The 20,537-nt window shown below is 36.3% G+C and overlaps 1 protein-coding gene across 1 annotated transcript; it reads left to right on the top strand.

Annotated features, from left to right (window-relative positions):
- The first annotated feature begins 6,689 nt into the window (after positions 1-6,689).
- Positions 6,690-7,836, top strand: LOC123003147 (uncharacterized). Its single transcript, XM_044394762.2, has 3 exons — positions 6,690-6,723; positions 7,033-7,226; positions 7,297-7,836. Exons 1-3 carry the CDS (start codon positions 6,714-6,716, stop codon positions 7,765-7,767), a joined length of 675 nt encoding a protein of 224 aa, XP_044250697.1. The 5' UTR covers positions 6,690-6,713; the 3' UTR covers positions 7,768-7,836.
- The last annotated feature ends 12,701 nt before the right edge of the window (positions 7,837-20,537 follow it).

The following is a 20,537-nucleotide window of genomic DNA, read 5'->3' as shown; positions in this document are numbered from 1 at the left end:
TGAAGGACGACAAACCTATACAACAAGATACTACCCTAAGAACCCCAAAGTTCAAGGGGAGATCAATGCAAAGGTGGACGAACTTCTGGAAATGGGTTTCATAGAACACTCGAAGAGCTCGATTAGCTCTCCCATGGTGATGGTGAAGAAAAAACCGGCAAGTAGAGATTGTGCGTCGACTTCCGACAGATAAACGCGAAATTTGTGAAGGACGCGTACCAAATGCCACGTATCAACTACATCCGGGACCAACTACGAGAGGCACGCTATATCAGCAGCCTGGACTTAAAGGATGGATACTGGCAGATTCCGCTGGAGGAAGTAAGTAGAAAGTTCACGGCGTTCACGGTGCCAGGAAAAGGGCTCTTCCAATGGAGAGTTATACTTATTTAGTCGAACATTAAACGAAGCCTAGAAAAATTATTCGGCAACGGAGAAAGAGTGCTTGGCCATTGTCTGGGCAATTTTAAAACTAAGGCCCTAGCATTGAAAGCCCGTCCAAAAGACTCGCCAGGTGGGCCCATGAATTGCAACAGTACGACTTTGAGGTTGCATATAGAAAGGGCCAGTTGAACGTTGAAGCCGACGCACTGTCCAGACAGCCGGTACCGGTAACCATCCGGAGGGCAAAAGAGTTGGTGCCGAATGCGGAATGCAACTGGATCAGAGACATGCGTGAGAAAATAAACGCTCAGCCACAACTCTGTGCCAACAGCCACGATCCAAGGATTCACTCGTCATCCGAAGAGAGGGGGAGACAGTAAAGCTCAATAGCTATACTGCTAAACAAACAAATCGCGCACGCACAATAAACAAAACAAAAAAAAAGCCTTTGCGAAAACTGAAAGAAAAGCAGAGGGTGAATACAAGTCTGTAACGAAAGCCAACTCACCACGGCCAAACAAACGGCCCACCACGCCCCACGGACAGAGAATTGCCAACCAGATCAACAGGCAACTACAACCGGTAGGGGCATTGAACCCACCTCAAGGGCAGCAAAGGGCATAAGGGCTATATGTCTGGAGCTGAAACTGCACTTACCAAGTCAATTTTGCCAATTCACCCTATGCTTAGGGAAGGGGGCGCCAGCGATAGTTGGCGGGCGATTGACACTATGGTATACCAGCCGATCGATGGGCACGGGACAATGGAAATAGCGGCATGTGGATGGTCACTCTAATAAACATCACGATGATTAGGTGGCAACGCGGCCCCAAGGCGAAATAGATAGACGAGTCACGTTATCGATCGCTAGAAATTAGGGTGATCAAGACGAACAACAGAAGACCGCGAATCATACTGGAGCGGGATATTTAAATTTCAACGCAACCAGGAAGTGTTGCGTCAACGAGGGAGCATCGCGGAGGAATATCGAGACAGACGAATCGGCGCAGTCTAACTCAATAAGGAGCTGTAGGCGTCGATGGATGGATCGAGAAGATTTGAAGGCTAGAAGGATATACAGGATAAAAGCCGGAGAGGAACGACGAAAATTCGTACTGCTGAGGAGGAACCGGAGAGAGTAGAAGAGCGAGATGACTCGAAGGCTACAAGGATAGACAGTTGCAAAGCAGTGAAGGAGACGTTTCCGACCACATAAAGTATATATATTCTTGATCAGCACCAATAGACGAGTCTATCTAGCCATGTCCGTCTGTCCGTTTCTATGCGAACTAGTCTCTCAGTTTTAAAGCCATCGCGATGAAACTTTCCCGAAAGTCTTCTTTCTATTGCAGGTAGTACATATGTCGGAGCGAGCCGGATCGGACCACTATATCTTAAGGCTCCCATAGGAATATTTAAACAAATATAAGAAAATTCATTGTAACTTTGTAGGAAGTAGGCGTTTTGATTCTTGACTACTTAAAAACAAAATTTAAATAAATAGAAACGCTGAATCTGGAATCTCTGGAACTGCACCGAGTGAGCATTACTTTATCTACAAGGGTATATAAGCTTCGGCTGGCCGAAGGTAGCTTCCTTTCTTGCTTTTTGTAAACTGGTGTAATTTTTCCCCTTGATTAGAATAATATTAATTATAAGGAAGACAGGTTGAAGGGGAAGCACTGAATCAAATTAATTTAACATTTCCATTTGTTTTAACCATATGAGACACGTGTAAGATAGAGCAATGAACATATTTTAATGCCCACAGGCCTACACCTTTTAATAAAGTCAATTTTGTTGTCCAGTGTTATTCCTATTGAAGCCATAAGATATAGTGGTCCGATCCGGCTCGTTTCAACATATGTACACTCAGAAAAAAAATCGCCCTAAATTTTAGAAAATCGCCATACTTTGAAAATCGCCTTGAAATTCAGGAAATATTTCTATTTTTCAGAAATATTTTTCTAAATAATAAGAAAAACTTACCCTGATTAGATCAACTTCTCTTGTTATCCACTTTTAGAAAAATTTTCTGTTATTCAGAAATTTTTCTTTCAAACTAAGAAAATATCGCCTTACATTTTAGGAAATTGGCCCAATCGGTAGCCTAGGGGTCTAGTGCGAGCGGATTATTTGTTTTCTACGCTTATATTCGGAAGCGTGTGTTCGATCCCACGTCAAGGTGGACATTTTTTGCGTCTTTTTTTTTTTTTTGCGCATTAATATGAATACTTTAATACTAATAAGGATTTAGGTAAGCTAACACACACATAATGGATAAATAAGATTATAAACCTAAAACCCAAGAGAACAGAATGTACTTTGTACATCGCCTCTCGTGATGCTTCCCTGGCGCAGCTAGTAGAGTGTTTGACTCAAAGATATTATAAACACTAAGATGTGTAACGAGGAGCAAGAAAATGTACGGAGGCAGCGTCATTTTTGTCAAATGCGACTCACACGTATTCAGTCTATTTTTAGAATGCCGTTTCTTGACTTCTCTCTCTCTCGCTCACTTGCTCTTTCGCTCTCAAAACTCCGCGCTGCAGAAAAGTCGAAATTCAATTTTTGTCTCATTTGTTGATTCTTGAATTATGTTGCCGAAAAGGAATCGTCCTAAAAGGCACATTGCGCACAACATTTCAAAAAGGGCTGTGGCGCATTGCGTTAGTTGGTGGCCCGCGAATAATGCGATTGGGGTTCGAGTCCACTATGAGGCGAAGTGGTTTTATTTTTATCTTCATTTTTTTTTTATTTTACGCATCCGAGTTTACTTTTATAATTTTATTTAATTTTTATTGAAGTATACAATTTAAATGCTATTCAGGGACTAAAAATAACAATAATTTTATTTTTTAAACAAAAAAGCGAGCACACAATCCCTAGAAAGAAATGATTTACACCGAAATCATTCAATCCATTAATGGTCTTTACCTTTCTTTCAATTTAAAAAAAAATATATTCAATAAACAATGTTTAAAAAAAAAAATACTTAAAAAAAAAAGGTTGCGTTCAGTCGGAGTTGAACTCGGTCCGACACGATCCGCAGTCGAGCGACTACACCCCTAGCCCACAGTGCCTTGTTTCGAGACGTCAGACAGATGCGACATTGAGCCTATTTCGCAGTAGAGCAAACGAAATTGCACACTAACACAACCAAAGAATCTAGCACGGACAACGCACACTAAGAAATTATAAATCCACTTTCTGAATCCACACCAAAAATTTTGCCGTACATTCAGTTGTATGGGCGTTACACCTCTTAGTGTTTATATTCTCTTTGGTTTGACTGCAAACTGTGAGGTAAGGGGTTCGATTCCCGCGAGCGACCAAAATGTTTTTCTCAAGATAGTAAGTTATTTGATTTTTATGTTTATCATTAATAAATAATATAATAATTTCAGTTATTATTTTATTTACAATTTAAGATTAAAGGTGTGTTTGTGTAGAAGCATCGTGACGTCATCCAAGTGTTTAAACAGAGGACAGAAAAATAAGTTGAGAAACGAGAACCCCAACAACAACACCCCACACCGACAGAGGGGTGGAGTCGGCATAACTCCCGATTCCCCGATTTTTTTGTTCTTCTTCTTATTCAATTTTGCAAAAACTAACCCTAAATTTAAGAAATTTTTTTTCTAATTTTTAAAAATATTTTTTCTAAAAGGCAAGGCGAGCTGCCTTTGGCTTAAAAAGTATGGCGATTTTCTAAAATTCAGGGCGATTTTTTTTCTGAGTGTACTACCTGCAATAGAAAGAAGACTGTTGAGAAAGTTTAATTGCTTTAAAACTGAGAGTTCGCATAGACACGGACAAAGGGATAGATGGACATGGTTGGATGTACTCGGCTATTGGTGCTAATCAAGAATATATGGGCACTTCCAAAAAAAAGTCCACCAAGCCAAAAACCTTGAAACTTGAATAAAACATATTTCCACATGATTTTGCCCCGATATTAGTTTCTAATTAGTTGGATACTGAGCTACAAGTTTGGAGTATAGTTTGATTATTTTTATGACAAACCCGACCAATATACGCGAAAATCTGTTTTTGGCTATTTTTTTGTTATTTTTTGGACTTGTCTTCTGTTGTTAATTTATCCTATAGGAATGCTAATATGTGACATTTTTCTGTACTGAATGCTTCATTCACATGCTAAACTATTAAGTTAAAAGCAAAACATCCAGCAATTGAGAGATAGAGGTAAAGAAATCCGCTTTACAAAACAGTCGGAAAAAATGTCCCGAGCGACATGTCCCGAGCGAATGTGGTTGAAACTGCATAAAAAAAAACGGCAAAGAATTTTTGAGTAAAACAAAAAGCATTTCACAGCGACATGTTTAAACAACATTCTAAAAAAATCGCATTCAAATATTCCATCAGAATTCGCTAATTTCTGGTGTTGTATGAACTTCCCCGAAATCCACTTCTATTTTTGTCCCGAGCGAATACGGCAGTTTTTTACCGATATCTTAAAAACTAAAAGTGGTACAAAATCAAGATTTTTACCAAAAATAGAGCTTGGGAAGAGTGAAAAGAAAAGCCCATAATTAAAATTAAAATCCATTGTTTTACAATTTTTTTTCAACTTTAAAGGTGTGCAAATGTCCCGAGCGACATTTTGGAAGTGTATATATACACTTTATGTGGTCGGAATCGTCTCCTTTACTGCGTTGCAAACTTTGGAAAAAAATTATGATACCCTCAGCAAGGGTATAAAAATCATATACGGTGGTATCACAGAAATCCCTTCCAACCAAATTTGCCCCAAAAGCAAATCTTGGTGTCACAGAAACCGTTGGAAAATCAAGTACACGACTTTAAACCAACCGAATAGTAGGCCTTGAAGCTAATGTTCCTAAAATCAAAGCAAATTTACTCTGAAACTTCTAGGTAACTCTACAGATTCTCTGACACCTACGGTCTTGAAGGGTTGATTTCCAAACCAACCGTCCGAAATCTGGCAATGGAAAATAACTCATGTTTTTAGTTTTCAAACCACTCATCTGGTTTGTGTGAATTGGTTTGAAATTTTTAAAATAGTTTTTCTTATTTGTTTTCTAGAAACGATTTACAAACCATTGTTGGGCTTCCTATACAGCGCAATTTTGTTTCATCCGAGCGCCACGCCCAATTGTACGCCCACAGTCGCTTTAAAGGACTTTTAAAAAAGCCTGGCGCCAGTTGATCAGTAATGATCAAAAAATAAAATGGCCCCTAGATGGAGCTGGTAGCTTTGACGACTGCATATCTCCATCTCCCTCACACTTTAGCTGAGTAACGGATATCTGATAGTCTAAATACTCGACTATAGCGTTCTCTCTTGTTTTAAATTAAACATACCGAAAGTACACCCAGAAAATCCGTTTGAAACGGTAAGAAATCAAGCCAAAACGGGATCTAAAGATGCGTAAATCAAATCAACGAATGTGATAATTTTAAGAACATTTTTGGGTTATTTTAAGAGGGAAAAGTTCATAAAAAAAGAAAAATAAACAAGATTTCTGGACTTGGCACAATTGGATCACGGAACAAATTTTTTTTTTGGTTTTTTTGGGGTATTAGACTTATAAGATTTTTGGTTTGGGCAAGAAATTGTTCATGAACAGCGTTCGCAATTTTAGAACCATTGTTCATTATCTGACCACAATCGTTCACAGCCCAGCACTTTTCTGTGACTCGTTCATAATTGTAGCAAAAAGTTCTTAATTTGACCCCGCGGCGTTCCTTTTTTCATGAACGGATTGTTCTTAAATCATAAAAAATGTTCTTGATTTTTTCGTTCTTTTTTTCTGGGTGTTCCGAAGTTGATAGACTATAGGAGTAGTGGCAAATTATGCTTATAAAGCTTCATTTTAAGTGTTCAAATGGTTATCAATATACGGCCCTGTTCTAGTTTTCACTTCCGAAAGTTTCACACGGATTCGAATTTCCCAGACCTGTTCCAAGACTCACTTCCGAAAGAACTGCACGGAATCGAATTTCCCTCTGTTGTTACTCTGTTAACTTCCGAAAAATTCACACGGAAACTTTCCGCCAAGCATATGACAGGCGGATTTAAATTCGGCAGTATAAAAATTAATTCTTTAAATATACTTCGCGATAGCTTTATAAGTCAATAATATTTTTATGCTATTCCTTGATGTTTTATGTTCCTAATTGCATCATCGGAATCGAAATTATTTGCATATATGACTTATTAATAATTATTTTGTGGTTGCACCTTAAAACCCGGTAAATTCTAGCCTTGACAATGAATGCAAATCCGCCTCCCTTGTTCTAAATTCCGCTCGGATTTGGTAAAAATGGCCTAGAGTTGTCACGGTATGGATATAGGTATGTATTTCGTTGGGACTTTTTCTAAACTTATCAGATAAGGTTCGTGGTTCTTTTATAAGAAAGATAATTTATCCTAATTAACGAAATAAGTGTTTTGGCTCGGAATACCACAATATTTGATGTAAAATTTGAACGGGGACATTTGATAGGGATTTTGTTTTTCGACTTTGGCATCTCTGTATGCTTTAGCAGTTTGCAACACTATTTGAAAACAAAAGTGCTACCAAAAAAAACAACTGGCCTGATACAAAGTTTAGCAAACAACATGTAAGTAACGAAAACGCCCAAGATTTCATTTACTTCAAGTAATCTTTGCTAGGCGGAAGCATAAAAATACTGTCCAGGACGAAATCTTCCTTAAGTTCATGGGAGAAAACGTGGACATAGCGAGGGGATTCGTTAAGGGCGACAGGGTGGCTGTAGATGCCAAATGGAGCGCACTAGCCGCAGAGTTGAACGCAGCAGGACCGCCTGTTAAGGATGTCTCCGGATGGAAAAAGGTTGGCTTACATTTTCAAACTAATATACATTTCTATAAACTTATTCTCATTCAACTTCATATATTTAAAGGCATGGTGCGATTGGAAGAGAGCGATTAAAAAGAAATTGGCTCACAACCGAAAGGAGTCGACTGCTACCGGTGGGGGTCCCTTCAACCAGGTGACAGTATCGGATGTGGAGGGATCTGTGGCCGCAATTTGTGGGATCTACCAAATGGTGAACGGCATTGAAGAAGCCAGATCCTTTGGTCCCCCCAGTTCCGATATTAAGGCGGAGGGGGATAAAACTATCAAGCGCCCAGCCAACACCAGTGCAGCAATTGACCAAACTCCGAAGAGGACTAGAGTGGGTCAAACGAAGTCCTTGGAAGAGGTTTGCGGCACCCAGAATGCTCTAATGGAAAGAGTGGTAGAGTCTATGGAATCGACGGCCACTATGAAGATGCAGACGGAGATGATGGCTCAACATCTGCAAGAACTTAATGCCATTAAATCACAAAAACTAGAAGTGTTAAAAAAGCTACTAGGTAATAAGAATTAGATTAAGTAGATTTTAGACTGAATCCAGTGCCTTTCCGCAATGAAGCGATGTGACCTCAATTTAATTTAATAATGTAAAATAAATGATTTTAAACTAATAACCTTTATTTAATGGATACTTAAACATATTAAATTACAAAAAGCTTGCAGCAATTCCGTCACGAATTTCAGCAGAATTGCCCAAACTCTCTTGGAGGTTAGATTCCTCCTCGTTCTGGTTGGGGTATTCGTCATTATCCTCTTCAAACTCTGGCATATACGCATTCCGTCGTCGGCAAAGATTGTGTAATAAACAGCAAACATTAATAATTTTGCACACAAATTGTGGATCGTACTGCAATGTTCCTTGAAGCCATCTAAATCTACTTTTTAGTAGACCAATAGTCCTCTCAACAATATTCCGAGCTGCTGCGTGCTTTAAATTGAATACATGCTGCATACTTTCATTTTGCGGACTACGATAAGGTGTTAGCACAAACGGTTCCAACGCATATCCTGAATCTGCTAATACAAAGAAACCACTGGTTGTAGAGAAAAATTCTCTTGTTCTACTGTTGTTCTAAATAAAGGAATCGTGACATGATCCTGGATCCATATTATAGTTGCATACCTAAAAGAAATACGAATCGCTAGTCAATGCACATATTTAATAGTTTCTTTATACAAACTTACCACCTTTGCATTTATGCTGAAGTAGCCTTTACGATTCAAATATAATGAGTAGTCCTTGGATTAATCTATCTCAACCGGCGTTTGTTGAGTGGAAATGTTTTCAGGGCACAAGCACTCCAACGCTCCCACCACTTTGTGCAAAATTTTGGAAAATGTGCTCCTTCCAATATTGACATCGTGATCCTTCGCCACCCCCAGTTGATACGACCCGGTTGCTAGGAACCGAAGAACGGCCGCAACCTGGGTAACATGGGAAATTAAGGGGTTTTCTAGGTAGGGTCCGACTTCGCCTACAAGAATTTTGAACAATTCCTTGTCGACCCGGTAAGATTGTATAAATCTGCAAATCTTATTTTAGCTTTCGATACTTGCAATTTTTAATTAATGCTAACTTACTGCCGATCGGGAAGGTTAAAAATATCAGAATTGTTCCTTAATTGCCGTCTGTTGCGAATTGTGCTTAACAACTGTCTCCTTCTCAATTCATTGTTTGCCAAAACGTGTAAAAACATTTTTATAGACTAACTCCTGAATTGTTTATAAAAAAATTTGACAAGTCATCTAGTTTCCCACACTGCTTTTTAATACTATTCTGTCGGGAACTTTTCAAAACTGCACAGGGACCAATGGGAAATTTTATAAAATGTCCCTAGCAAGAAAGGGAAATTTAGTTCTGTTAAAGGGAAATCCGATAATGTTAACAAGTTCACTTCCGAGTGAAAACTGGAACAGGCCTGATAGTCATCAAAAATTGCTCAAATCGGATGTGCAAAATTTATTTTTCGTTGGTTAGTTTCCAAACTAACTAAGCCCAAAACCGTCGACTTTTCGAAAATATCTCATTCACTGCTCTAAAAACTTCTGGCTGCTAAATATAACTATTATGCAAAGTTATACAGGCCTGTTCCAGTTTTCACTCGGAAGTGAATTCTGTAACAATATCGGATTTCCCTTTAACAGAACTAAAGTTCCCTTTCTTGCTAGGGACATTTTATAAAATTTCCCATTGGTCCCTGTGCAGTTTTGAAAGGTTCCCGACAGAATAGTATTAAAAATCAGTGTGGGAAACTAGCTGACTTGTCAAATTTTTTTATAAACAATTCAGGAGTTAGTCTATTTTTTTTTATGGCTTTGATTTCAACGAATGTTGAAAATGAAGGTTGGTCGCACGACTAGTGCATATGACCAGATACTTTGTCTTGATTTTTGTGTTACACAAACTTAACCTAAAAGTGAATCCACACCACGAGGTCCCTTGCCCTACCCGGTGTGAAATGTGCGTGTTTCTTTAAAGGCCTGTGAATGTGGACTGAGGAGTTAGTCTATAAAAATGTTTTTACACGTTTTGGCAAACAACGAATTGAGAAGGGGACAGTTGTTAAACGCAATCCGCAACAGACGGCACTTAAGGAACATTAATTAAAAATTGCAAGTATCGAAAGCTAAAATATGTAAGATTTGCAGATTTATACAATCTTACCGGGTCGACAAGGAATTTTTCAAAATTCTTGTATGCGAAAAAACCTACCAAAAAAACCCGGGTCGTATCAACTGGGGGTGGCGAAGGATCACGATGTTATTGGAAGGAGCACATTTTCCAAAATTTTTCACAAAGTGGTGGGAGCGTTGGAGTGCTTGTGCCCTGAAAACATTTCCACCCAACAAACGCCGGTTGAGATAGATTAATCCAAGGACCACTTCTTTGAAAAATTTGCATTTCCAAATGTAATTGCGTGTGTGGATGGAACACACGTTAAAATTATAAAGCCAGTTAAGGACTCATCATTATATTTGAATCGTAAAGGCTACTTCAGCATAAATGCAATGGTGCTAAGTTTGTATAAAGAAACTATTAAATATGTGCATTGACTAACGATTCGTATTTCTTTTACGTATGCAACTATAATATGGAGATCTAGCAATAGATGCTACACATCCAGGATCATGTCACGATTCCTTTCTTTGGAACAACAGTAGAACAAGAGAATTTTTCTCTACAACCAGTGGTTTCTTTGTATTAGCAGATTCAGGGTATGCGTTGGAACCGTTTGTGCTAACACCTTATCGTAGTCCGCAAAATGAAAGTATGCAGCATGTATTCAATTTAAAGCACGCAGCAGCTCGGAATATTGTTGAAAGGACTATTGGTCTACTAAAAAGTAGATTTAGATGCCTTCAAGGAACATTGCAGTACGATTCACAATTTGTGGGCAAAATTATTAATGTTTGCTGTTTATTACATAATCTTTGCCGACGACGGAATGCGTATATGCCAGAGTTTGAAGAGGATAATGACGAATACCCCAACCAGAACGAGGAGGAATCTATCCTCTAAGAGAGTTTGGGGAATTCTGCTGAAATTCGGGACGGAATTGCTTCAAGCTTTTTGTAATTTAATATGTTTAAGTATCCATTAAATAAAGGTTATTAGTTTAAAATCATTTATTTTACATTATTAAATTAAATTGAGGTCACATCGCTTCATTGCGGAAAGGCACTGGATTCAGTCTAAAATCTACTTAATCTAATTCTTATTACCTAGTAGCTTTTTTAACACTTCTAGTTTTTGTGATTTAATGGCATTAAGTTCTTGCAGATGTTGAGCCATCATCTCCGTCTGCATCTTCATAGTGGCCGTCGATTCCATAGACTCTACCACTCTTTCCATTAGAGCATTCTGGGTGGCGCAAACCTCTTCCAAGGACTTCGTTCGACCCACTCTAGTCCTCTTCGGAGTTTGGTCAATTGCTGCACTGGTGTTGGCTGGGCGCTTGATAGTTTTATCTCCCTCCGCGACTCCTTTCGGTTGTGAGCCAATTTCTTTTTAATCGCTGCCTCCCAATCGCACCATGCCACAGTGGGCGATTTGGTCTCGCTAGCGGCATTTAATTCAAATTTTCAAAGTTAAAAAAGCGTTAGTATTTTTTCACAAGTCGATAACAGATACATTGATTAGAATTATTGAAGCTTTTTAAAAAATCTACGATCAGCTGATCATCAGCTGTGAACGGTCAAACACACCATATGATTTTGCAAAAAGCTTTACAAAATTGTTTCTTTTTGCGCGCATTAATTTCGAATTCCTCGGAAATTTACATTTCTTATTGAATTTATCAAAGGTTTGGCTTTTTATTATCTTCAAGGTATGTACTACAAATAAAATCTATGTTTGTGACCGGTCTATAAATGTGTAGCTCATAAAACGTAGTGGTAATTCAGTGTATTAACAACGAGCCCGGATAAGCGTACACCTGTCTTTCGTGGAGTCGAACTTACGGGATTCAAGTGGATTCAGTCTAACTCTTTTATTAGCCGAAAGTGTGAATCAGTGGCGTCCAAAATGTGTAATATCAACTGCAATTACCTGCTAGCCTTTAAACTATGGTACTTTTTAGGAACAATGTCAGTAGCAAAAAGGGATCTTTTTTTAGTATGGCTCTCAGAAGTAATCCCAACCAAGAAGTTTGTTGCCATGGAAAACTTTGTATTTAATACTGTTGTAAAAAACATTACATATACTCTGGAGAAGCAGAGCGAGATTGGCAAAAAGTTGCGAAATTTTACTGATAGGCTGATAGTAAAGTGGAAAGAATGTGGAAGAAATAAGGATTTTTTCGAGACCGAAAACCAGGAAAAACAATCTCATCTTCAAAAAATGTTGGACGTCCACAAAAAAGATTTTGCGGATTGTTGCAAAAAAACGCAAGTCAACAAATTGTCAGACCTAACTGAAGATGTCCCATCAGATGCATTGTTGGTAGGAACAACCAAATTTGGCTGCTCGTATAACAGGAGTAAGCTATAATTTAATACATCGATTCAGCGTAGTCTTACGAGCACTGGCATGTTGCTACGAAATAAATTCGGAGGCATTCCGGTCTTACGCATTGGAAACAGCTGAATTGTTTGTGAATTCATATCCCTGGTTTTATATGCCATCGTCTGTTCACAGAATTTTAATTCATGGAGCAGACATTATAAGCCATTTTTGCCTTCCAATTGGTATGATGTCTGATGAAGCTCTTGAAGGACTTACGAAACGTACGCGAGAGCAATACAAGAACAAATTGCAGGAAAAATACCATGGAAGATGTGATAAATGCCCTATTAGTTTCTTCCGACCCTTTGATAACTTCATTGTCAAATGGGTCTGCAATTACGTCTACAAAAACAATTATTATGGACGATGATGTTAAGAGTTTGCTTCTAATAACGCCTCTGGATATGCCTCTCTCAGATTCCGATGATTCCGAATAACATTCTAGCCTTTTTTGTATAAAGTCTATTTATGAAATATATTAATTAAAATAAACAAAAAAAAAGTAAAAAAAAAATTTATTTCTAAAATAATGTTTTTTTTTTAATTAAAAAAAAAAATGTTTACTTTTAAAATTCTATGATTTTTTTCTGATCAGTGGAAAAAAACCGATTGAAGACATCTATTTTCGTTTAGAAGTTATTAATTTAATGCCGCTAGCGAGACCAAATCGCCCACTGTGCATGCCTTTAAATAAATGAAGTTGTATGAGCATAAGTTTATATAAATGTATATTAGTTTGAAAATGTAAGCTAACCTTCTTCCATCCGGAGACATCCTTAACAGGCGGTCCTGCTGCGTTCAACTCTGCGGCTAGTGCGCTCCATTTGGCATCTACAGCCACCCTGTCGCCCTTAACGAATCCCCTCGCTATGTCCACGTTTTCTCCCATGAACTTAAGGAAGATTTCGTCCTGGACAGTATTTTTATGCTTCCGCCTGGCAAAGATTACTTGAAATAAATGAAATCTTGGGCGTTAAACTTCGTATCAGGTCAGTTGTTTTGGTAGCACTTTTTTTTTCAAATAGTGTTGCAAACTGCTAGAGCATACAGAGATGCCAAAGTCGAAAAAAAAATCCCTATCAAATGTCCCCGTTCAAATTTTACATAAAATACTTATTTCGATAATTAGGGTAAAGTATATTTAAAGAATTAATTTTTATACTGCCGAGTTTAAATCCGCCTGTCATATGCTTGGCGGAAAGTTTCCGTGTGAATTTTTCGGAAGTTAGCAGATTCCGTTCAGTTCTTTCGGAAGTGAGTCTTAGAACAGGTCTGGGAAATTCGAATCCGTGTGAAACTTTCGGAAGTGAAAACTAAAACAGGGCCGATAAATCCCCTTTTTCTCTCGGTGAGATTGCTGGGTACTTTTACTTTAAATTCATTTTTGTAATCCAATCTCTTTGCTCGTCGTTAAAAAATAATGTTGTTAACCATCAGTCAGCAGAATGGACATTAGTGCTCTGATTTGATAAAAGTCACAGATGGTAACTGTATATGGGCCGTTCTTTTACAAACCGAACAGATTTGGCCAAAAAAAAAATTTCACATTTTTGATTTGCCTGAAACTTTTTCTACACGTACTATTCGGAAAATAAGTAAACACGTGTATCAGGATTTAACCGAAAAAAAATTATTTTCCTAGTTATAATTTTTTTAAGTGTGCCAAAAATTGTCAAATTTGAAAAAGTACCCTCTCATTGAAAATCTGTATCTCCGGTTATATGAATCCAATTGACTTCATGTCTTTTGCATTAATTCCTCTAAAACCTCTCCTTTCAAAATAAAATTTCTTAAAAAATTTTTTTTTTTAATTTCTTAAAAATAAAAACTAATTAAGATTTAAAAAAATTTTTTTATTGCCGCCACAAAAAAAAATTTTTTTTTTTATATTAAGACTTGCGCCATATTGTTAGTTACAATCGGTTTTTGTAAAAAGTTGGAGCCACTTTTAGTTTTTAAAATATCGAATTTGTTTTAGCAAGGCCTCGGCTTTTTTCTATGAAAAAACGTCACAGCAAGTAGATCTACTCTCTCACTCTTATCGGATCCTAATGGAATTTATGTTTTCTCATTGTTTACTAGTCCTTTAACAATTGTTAATGATTAAAAGTTAAGTTTTAAGCAGGGAACGTAACTGTTATAAGTTTTATTTTAAAAATCACACTTTAACAGTTATTTTCTGATTTGTAAAGTAAAACTCAAAGAATAACTGTTATTTTTTGAGTTTTATAATAAAAGTTGACAAATAACAGTTATTCGTCGTGATCAAAATAAAACTCAAACTTGATTAATGGCGATTTTGTGGGTAAACAAAATTTTAAAAAAATATAGGTATAAAATATGCGCGGTTGCCTTTTTTAACAAATTTTTAGTAAGTTATAAAAAGCACGGGTATTATGTTTTTTTTAATTATTTCATTTTTTCAAAAATGTCAAAGGAATAACTGTTATTCATAAAAATCAAAAAATAACAGTTATTTTTTGAGTTTTATTATAAAAATCAAAAAATAAAAATCATTACGGATTTGTAAACTACAATGGCTAATACAAATTGTGGTGTATTTAAAAAATTTTTAGGACCCTTCTAAGTGCGTGATTTTTTTGTATGAAAAATTTACAATAACAGTTATTTTCGTTCCCTGGTTTTAAGTTTTTTGACAATTTCTGAATGACAAAAAGTAAAAAGTCATTTTTTAATCAATTAAAAACTTACAACTATTTATTTAACCGTCTATTTAATAAACAATAATTTTAAATTTATTTTATTTATTATTTTTTTATATTATGTAATTTATTAAACATTTTTAAATATTTTTTTTTAAGTTTTTAAAAAAATGTATTTAATAAAAATAAAAAATTATAAAATTTTATTAATTTTTTTTTTTAATTTAAAAATAAATATTTAAAAATGTTTAATAAATTACATAACATAAAAAAATAATAAATAAAATAAATTTAAAATTATTGTTTATTAAATAGACGGTTAAATAAATAGTTGTAAGTTTTTAATTGATTAAAAAATGACTTTTTACTTTTTGTCATTCAGAAATTGTCAAAAAACTTAAAACTTAACTTTTAATCATTAACAATTGTTAAAGGACTAGTAAACAATGAGAAAACATAAATTCCATTAGGATCCGATAAGAGTGAGAGAGTAGATCTACTTGCTGTGACGTTTTTTCATAGAAAAAAGCCGAGGCCTTGCTAAAACAAATTCGATATTTTAAAAACTAAAAGTGGCTCCAACTTTTTACAAAAACCGATTGTAACTAACAATATGGCGCAAGTATTAAAATAAAAAAAAAATTTTTTTTTTGTGGGGGCAATAGTTAAAAATTTTTTTTAAATCTTAATTTGTTTTTATTTTTAAGAAATTAAAAAAAAAATTTTTTTAAGAAATTTTATTTTGAAAGGAGAGGTTTTAGAGGAATTAATGCAAAAGACATGAAGTCAATTGGATTCATATAACCGGAGATACAGATTTTCAATGAGAGGGTACTTTTTCAAATTTGACAATTTTTGGCACACTTAAAAAAATTCTAACTAGGAAAATAATTTTTTTTCGGTTAAATCCTGATACACGTGTTTACTTATTTTCCGAATAGTACGTGTAAAAAAAGTTTCAGGCAAATCAAAAATGTGAGCCAATAAAAGGTGTTCGGTTTGTAAAAGAACCGCCCATATTGTGCATGGGCCGAACGATGCAGCTAGAAGAGACGCAGTTCAAAAGTGCGCACACCCACTAACGATGATATTGACTGGCGCGCCCCAAATGTTTCCAAATGCAAACCGGTTCGAATTGAGAGATGCCGCTATTGAGCCGCTGACACCGGTTTTCTTGAGACAATAGTGTAATATATATATAATATATAAATATTTATGATTTCTTTTCAAAACATTACAAGCAGCTTCTAGTTTGCTTGATTTTGGAACACATAATAACCAGTTACCAATTCCCTTAACCAGCGTTATGCGTAAATCTCTGACCTTGACTCTCATACGAAAGGAAAAGTGAAGAGCAAGGGGCAGGCAGTCTGAAAACCAGTTCGGGAAACTATTCGTACTGGGCCTTCCGTCGCACAGTGGCACCTCTAGCCAAAAAACGTGCAAATAAATCAAATTATCGATGTCAGCCTAGAAAGTTTGTTGTAATTGATATTTTCCTGGTAATAGTATTGATTACACAGGACAATAAAATGGACTTTTTTAAATGGTGCAGGCCTATGGGAATTAAAATATGTTAATATAGACGTATATAAGCATATCTGCATACTTAGTTTTCGCGTTTAACGGGTGGTATTTGGGCAATCGCGGTTTGAAAAAATAGCAACATTTAATGTTTTGATTTAAGATATCTTCAAGTGTTTGGGCTCAATTGTATTAAAACCTTTGCAAAAAAATTAGCTTAGATGCCCTTCTGCAAAATTGCATTCAAGGTCAATCAAAGCCTATGATCCATTGAAGTAATTTGTTCACCACCAATTTGATGCGGTGAACAGGCTTAAAAAAATACAAGGAAAAATATGTGCCCTAAAATATTTGATAGGCATCTAGATGCGTCTTTCACCGAATTTTTAAGATAGATAAGACCATTGTATGTCGAAGGATGGAATTTATAGAACTTTTTCCGTAAGAACGTGAAAGTAACAAGTATTTTTAAATCCCATTTTACATAAATATCTGACATATTCGTAAAAATTTGCCTTTCAATTTGGTAAGCAGTAGGCGCCGAACATCGAAAAATTGTATTTTCAAAGGGTTAGTATGCCTGTTCACCGCATCAAGTTGGTTGTGAATAAAGGTGAACAAATTACTTCAATGGCTCATAGGCTTTGATTGACTCAAATAATAATGTAACCTTAAATGCAATTATGTAGTAGGACATCTAAGCAATTTTTTTGCATAGGCTTTAATACAATTGAGTACAGACCCTCGAAAATATCTTAAACCAAAACATTAAATGTTGCTATTTTTTTCAAACCGCGATTGAACAAATACTACCCGTCAAACGCAAAATCTAAGTATGCAGGTATGGTTCTATTCGTCTATAAGTCAAAATCTGCCAAGTGGGTCACCCCTGTTCCGAAGGTCCGATTTTCATCGAACTTTTTTACTTTTCCGGTTCACAACGACAATATAAGAACTTCATTTGAACCGTTTTGCGAAATTTTGAGTTTTACCGGAGTTATAGGGGTAAAAATATGGCATTTTTGAAACTTTTTCGAAAAAGTTGCACTCAGTCATTAAATCATAGCTTCAGAACAGTAAGAGATATCTTTATGATGTTTTCACTAATCGCTCAAGAATTATTATGACTTTCAATAAAAAAACGTAAAAAAAATTAAAATTTATTTTTCTTAAAAATAAATAAATTTTTTTTTTAGTTTTTAGTTGGTTTCATTGTTCTTTACCAGCTATAGAGTTTAAAACCACTTGAAAATAAAGTTTGATTCATTACGAAAAATAAAAAAAAAAAAGAATGGCCCGGCCAAAGGTTTTTTCGCAATACCTATTTTTCGGTGGGCACACAGCGGTTTTTCTTACAAAAACGGCTTGCTCGTGAAAATTGGCTGGTCAACACATGCCGTAGCGAGCGTAGCGTCAGCCGACTACAGCTGTCAATAAGGGACTTTTTGTCGTTTTGTAGGGGAAACCGCTGTGCCCCCACCGAAAAATAGGTATTGCAATAAACCTTTGGCCGGGCCATTCTTTTTTTTTATCTTTTTCGTAATGAATTAAACTTCATTATACCCTTGTAGAGGGTATTATAATTTCAGTCAGATGTTTGCAACGCAGTGAAGGAGACGTTTCCGACATAAAATATATATATTCTTGATCAGCACCAATTGCCGAGTCTATCCAGCCATGTCCGTCTATCCGTCTGTCCGTTTCTATGCGAACTAGTCTCTCTCTTAAAGCTATCGCGATGAAACTTTCCCGAAAGTCTCCTTTCTATTGCAGGTAGTACATATGTCGGAGCGAGCCGGATCGCACCACTATATCTTAAGGCTCCAATAGGAATATTCAAAGAAATATAAGAAAATTCATTGTAACTTTGTAGGAAGTAGGCGTTTGGATTCTTGACTACTTAAAAACAAAATTTAAATAGAAACGCTGAATCTGGAATCCCTGAAACTGCACCGAGTGAGCATTACTTTATCTGCAAGGGTATATAAGCTTCGGCTGTCCGAAGGTAGCTTCCTTTCTTGTTTTCAAATGGTTTTAAACTCTATAGCTGGTGAAGAACACTAAAAAAAATAAAAACTGAAAAAAAATTTTTTTTAAGAAAAATAAATTCTAATTTTTTTTACGTTTTCGTATGGAAAGCCATAATAATTCTTGGGCGATTAGTGAAAACATCATGAAGATATCTTTAACCGTACCGAAGTTATGAATTAATAACTGAGTGCAAATTTTTCGGACCTTCGGAACAGGGGTGGTCCACTTGGCAGATTTTGACTCTATATTAAAAAAAATTAATGCCCTTAGGGCTGCATCAAAAACACTGTCGGCCTTTGTTACAATTGTACTATTAGACTAAGGGCCGCTTTCTCGAGTCCCTGTCAAAGTCCCTGATAGCTACCTGTTCGAAAAACTTAAAGACCAGATAAACTGTTCGTAAAAGCAAATCCGCTTTCTCGACTGGTTTAATTTATCTGAACGAGAAACAATTACAGAGTGCTGTTAACGCACTGTAAAGTGCACAAAAGGGCATGCTTCGATTATTTCATCAGCTGTTTGGGTATAATTCAACTGTGATTTCGTTTCTTCTTCATAGTTGGCTTTGGGAAATCAGCTGTCATTCTATCGAGCCGAAAACGCTTAACAGGGACTCCGAGTCCCTGTCAAAGTTAGCTCTCACATTTATGCTCGAGAAAGCCAAAATGCCTTAGCAGGGACTTTATCTATTCGAGAAATGTTAGCCGGCACTCGAGAAACCGGCCCTAATTGGATAAAAAAGTTACAACATCAATCATTAAAAAACACAGGGCGGCAACACTACTACTATTTTGACCACAGCTGTATATTTTTGAGTGTTTTGACTATGTTTTCTAAAATTTATTTATCGCTGTTTAACTTTGAAATTCGTAACGAATTCAAAAATATAGTATCCATCGAGGTTAATTTAAAAAGCTTTCATTTTGTTGGACAGTGTTATCTATCATATGCCTTTTACATCATTCAAAAAAATTATTCAATAAAAGAGAGATTTATAGGTGGTAATGACTCTGTTAAAAGTGCGGCTCTAAGTGGAGTTGTCCACTAGCAGACTAAAGTGGACTTGTCTGGGCGGCCTTGCTTTGGAACTGCCTCTTACCTTTTACTTTTACGGACTTGCGGTAGCAGCAGGCGGTGCATTGCAATGCACCGTGGGGAATTTGACCGCTTTTTGAGACATTACTTAATAACTTAAGGGGTAAGGTAAGGGTGTAGGGTCTTGCGAAAAAAATCAAATTTCAAGTCAAACGGACGGTAATATCAAAAAAGATTCATGTCCTAGAGTAGAAGAGAATACAATAAAAACCAAAGAAGCTAAAACTTTCCCATTAATTTTTCGATCGTTCCTATGGCAGCTATATGATCGTCCGATTTTTTAAATATTTTATTCGAAATTCGGATATATTTAAAAAATAATATTTCCAAGAGTAGAAGGTTTTATTTCAAAAACACCGAAACGAGAATTTTTTTAACGTTTTTTTTTCTGATACTTCCTACAGAAGCTATAAGATATAGTTGTCCGATCCGGTTGGTTCTGACTTATATACTACCCGCAATAGAAAGAAGACTTTTGGGAAAGTTTCAAGCCGACAGCTTTAAAACTGAGAGACTAGTTTGCGTAGAAATGACGGACAGACGGACATGGCTAGATCGACTCGTCTAGTGATGCTGATTAAGAATATATGGGACGTTCCATATCAACCCGGCCACCTTCCTTTTTTTTTATTTTCTATGAGGACAGTAGCACATTTATTGCAAAGCCCTTTGCTTCCAATATTTTACCTCATACCCATTTTGTCAATTTACCACTCCTTCGCCGTATATTCGCGCTGAAAAGAAAACACAAAATCATTTTTAACCTGCGAACGAAAGACACAATCGGCACGGTTCAAAAGCAGAAAAAACTGTCTTTCCATGGCCGATTACGAGAAAAATTATGAATTTTATTAGACCGTAGATGACCAAACGAAAGCATTTTTAAAGGGGTGCTTGTCATAATTTTTGCGCCATGATTTTGTCATGATTTTGCGCTCGCGAGCGCAAAGTGTCATAAAAAATTCT

Source organism: Drosophila takahashii, chromosome 3R, assembly GCF_030179915.1.
Source record: "Drosophila takahashii strain IR98-3 E-12201 chromosome 3R, DtakHiC1v2, whole genome shotgun sequence".
Classification (NCBI taxonomy): domain Eukaryota; kingdom Metazoa; phylum Arthropoda; class Insecta; order Diptera; family Drosophilidae; genus Drosophila; species Drosophila takahashii.
The sequence above is the reverse complement of the archived record's forward strand: the minus strand, read 5'-3'. Positions and strand labels throughout refer to the sequence as shown.

Coding starts and splice junctions, on each gene's coding strand:
- LOC123003147 (XM_044394762.2), top strand. Junction 7,227..7,296: donor ATGTCTCCGGATGGAAAAAG/GTTGGCTTACAT, acceptor ATATATTTAAAG/GCATGGTGCGATTGGAAGAG.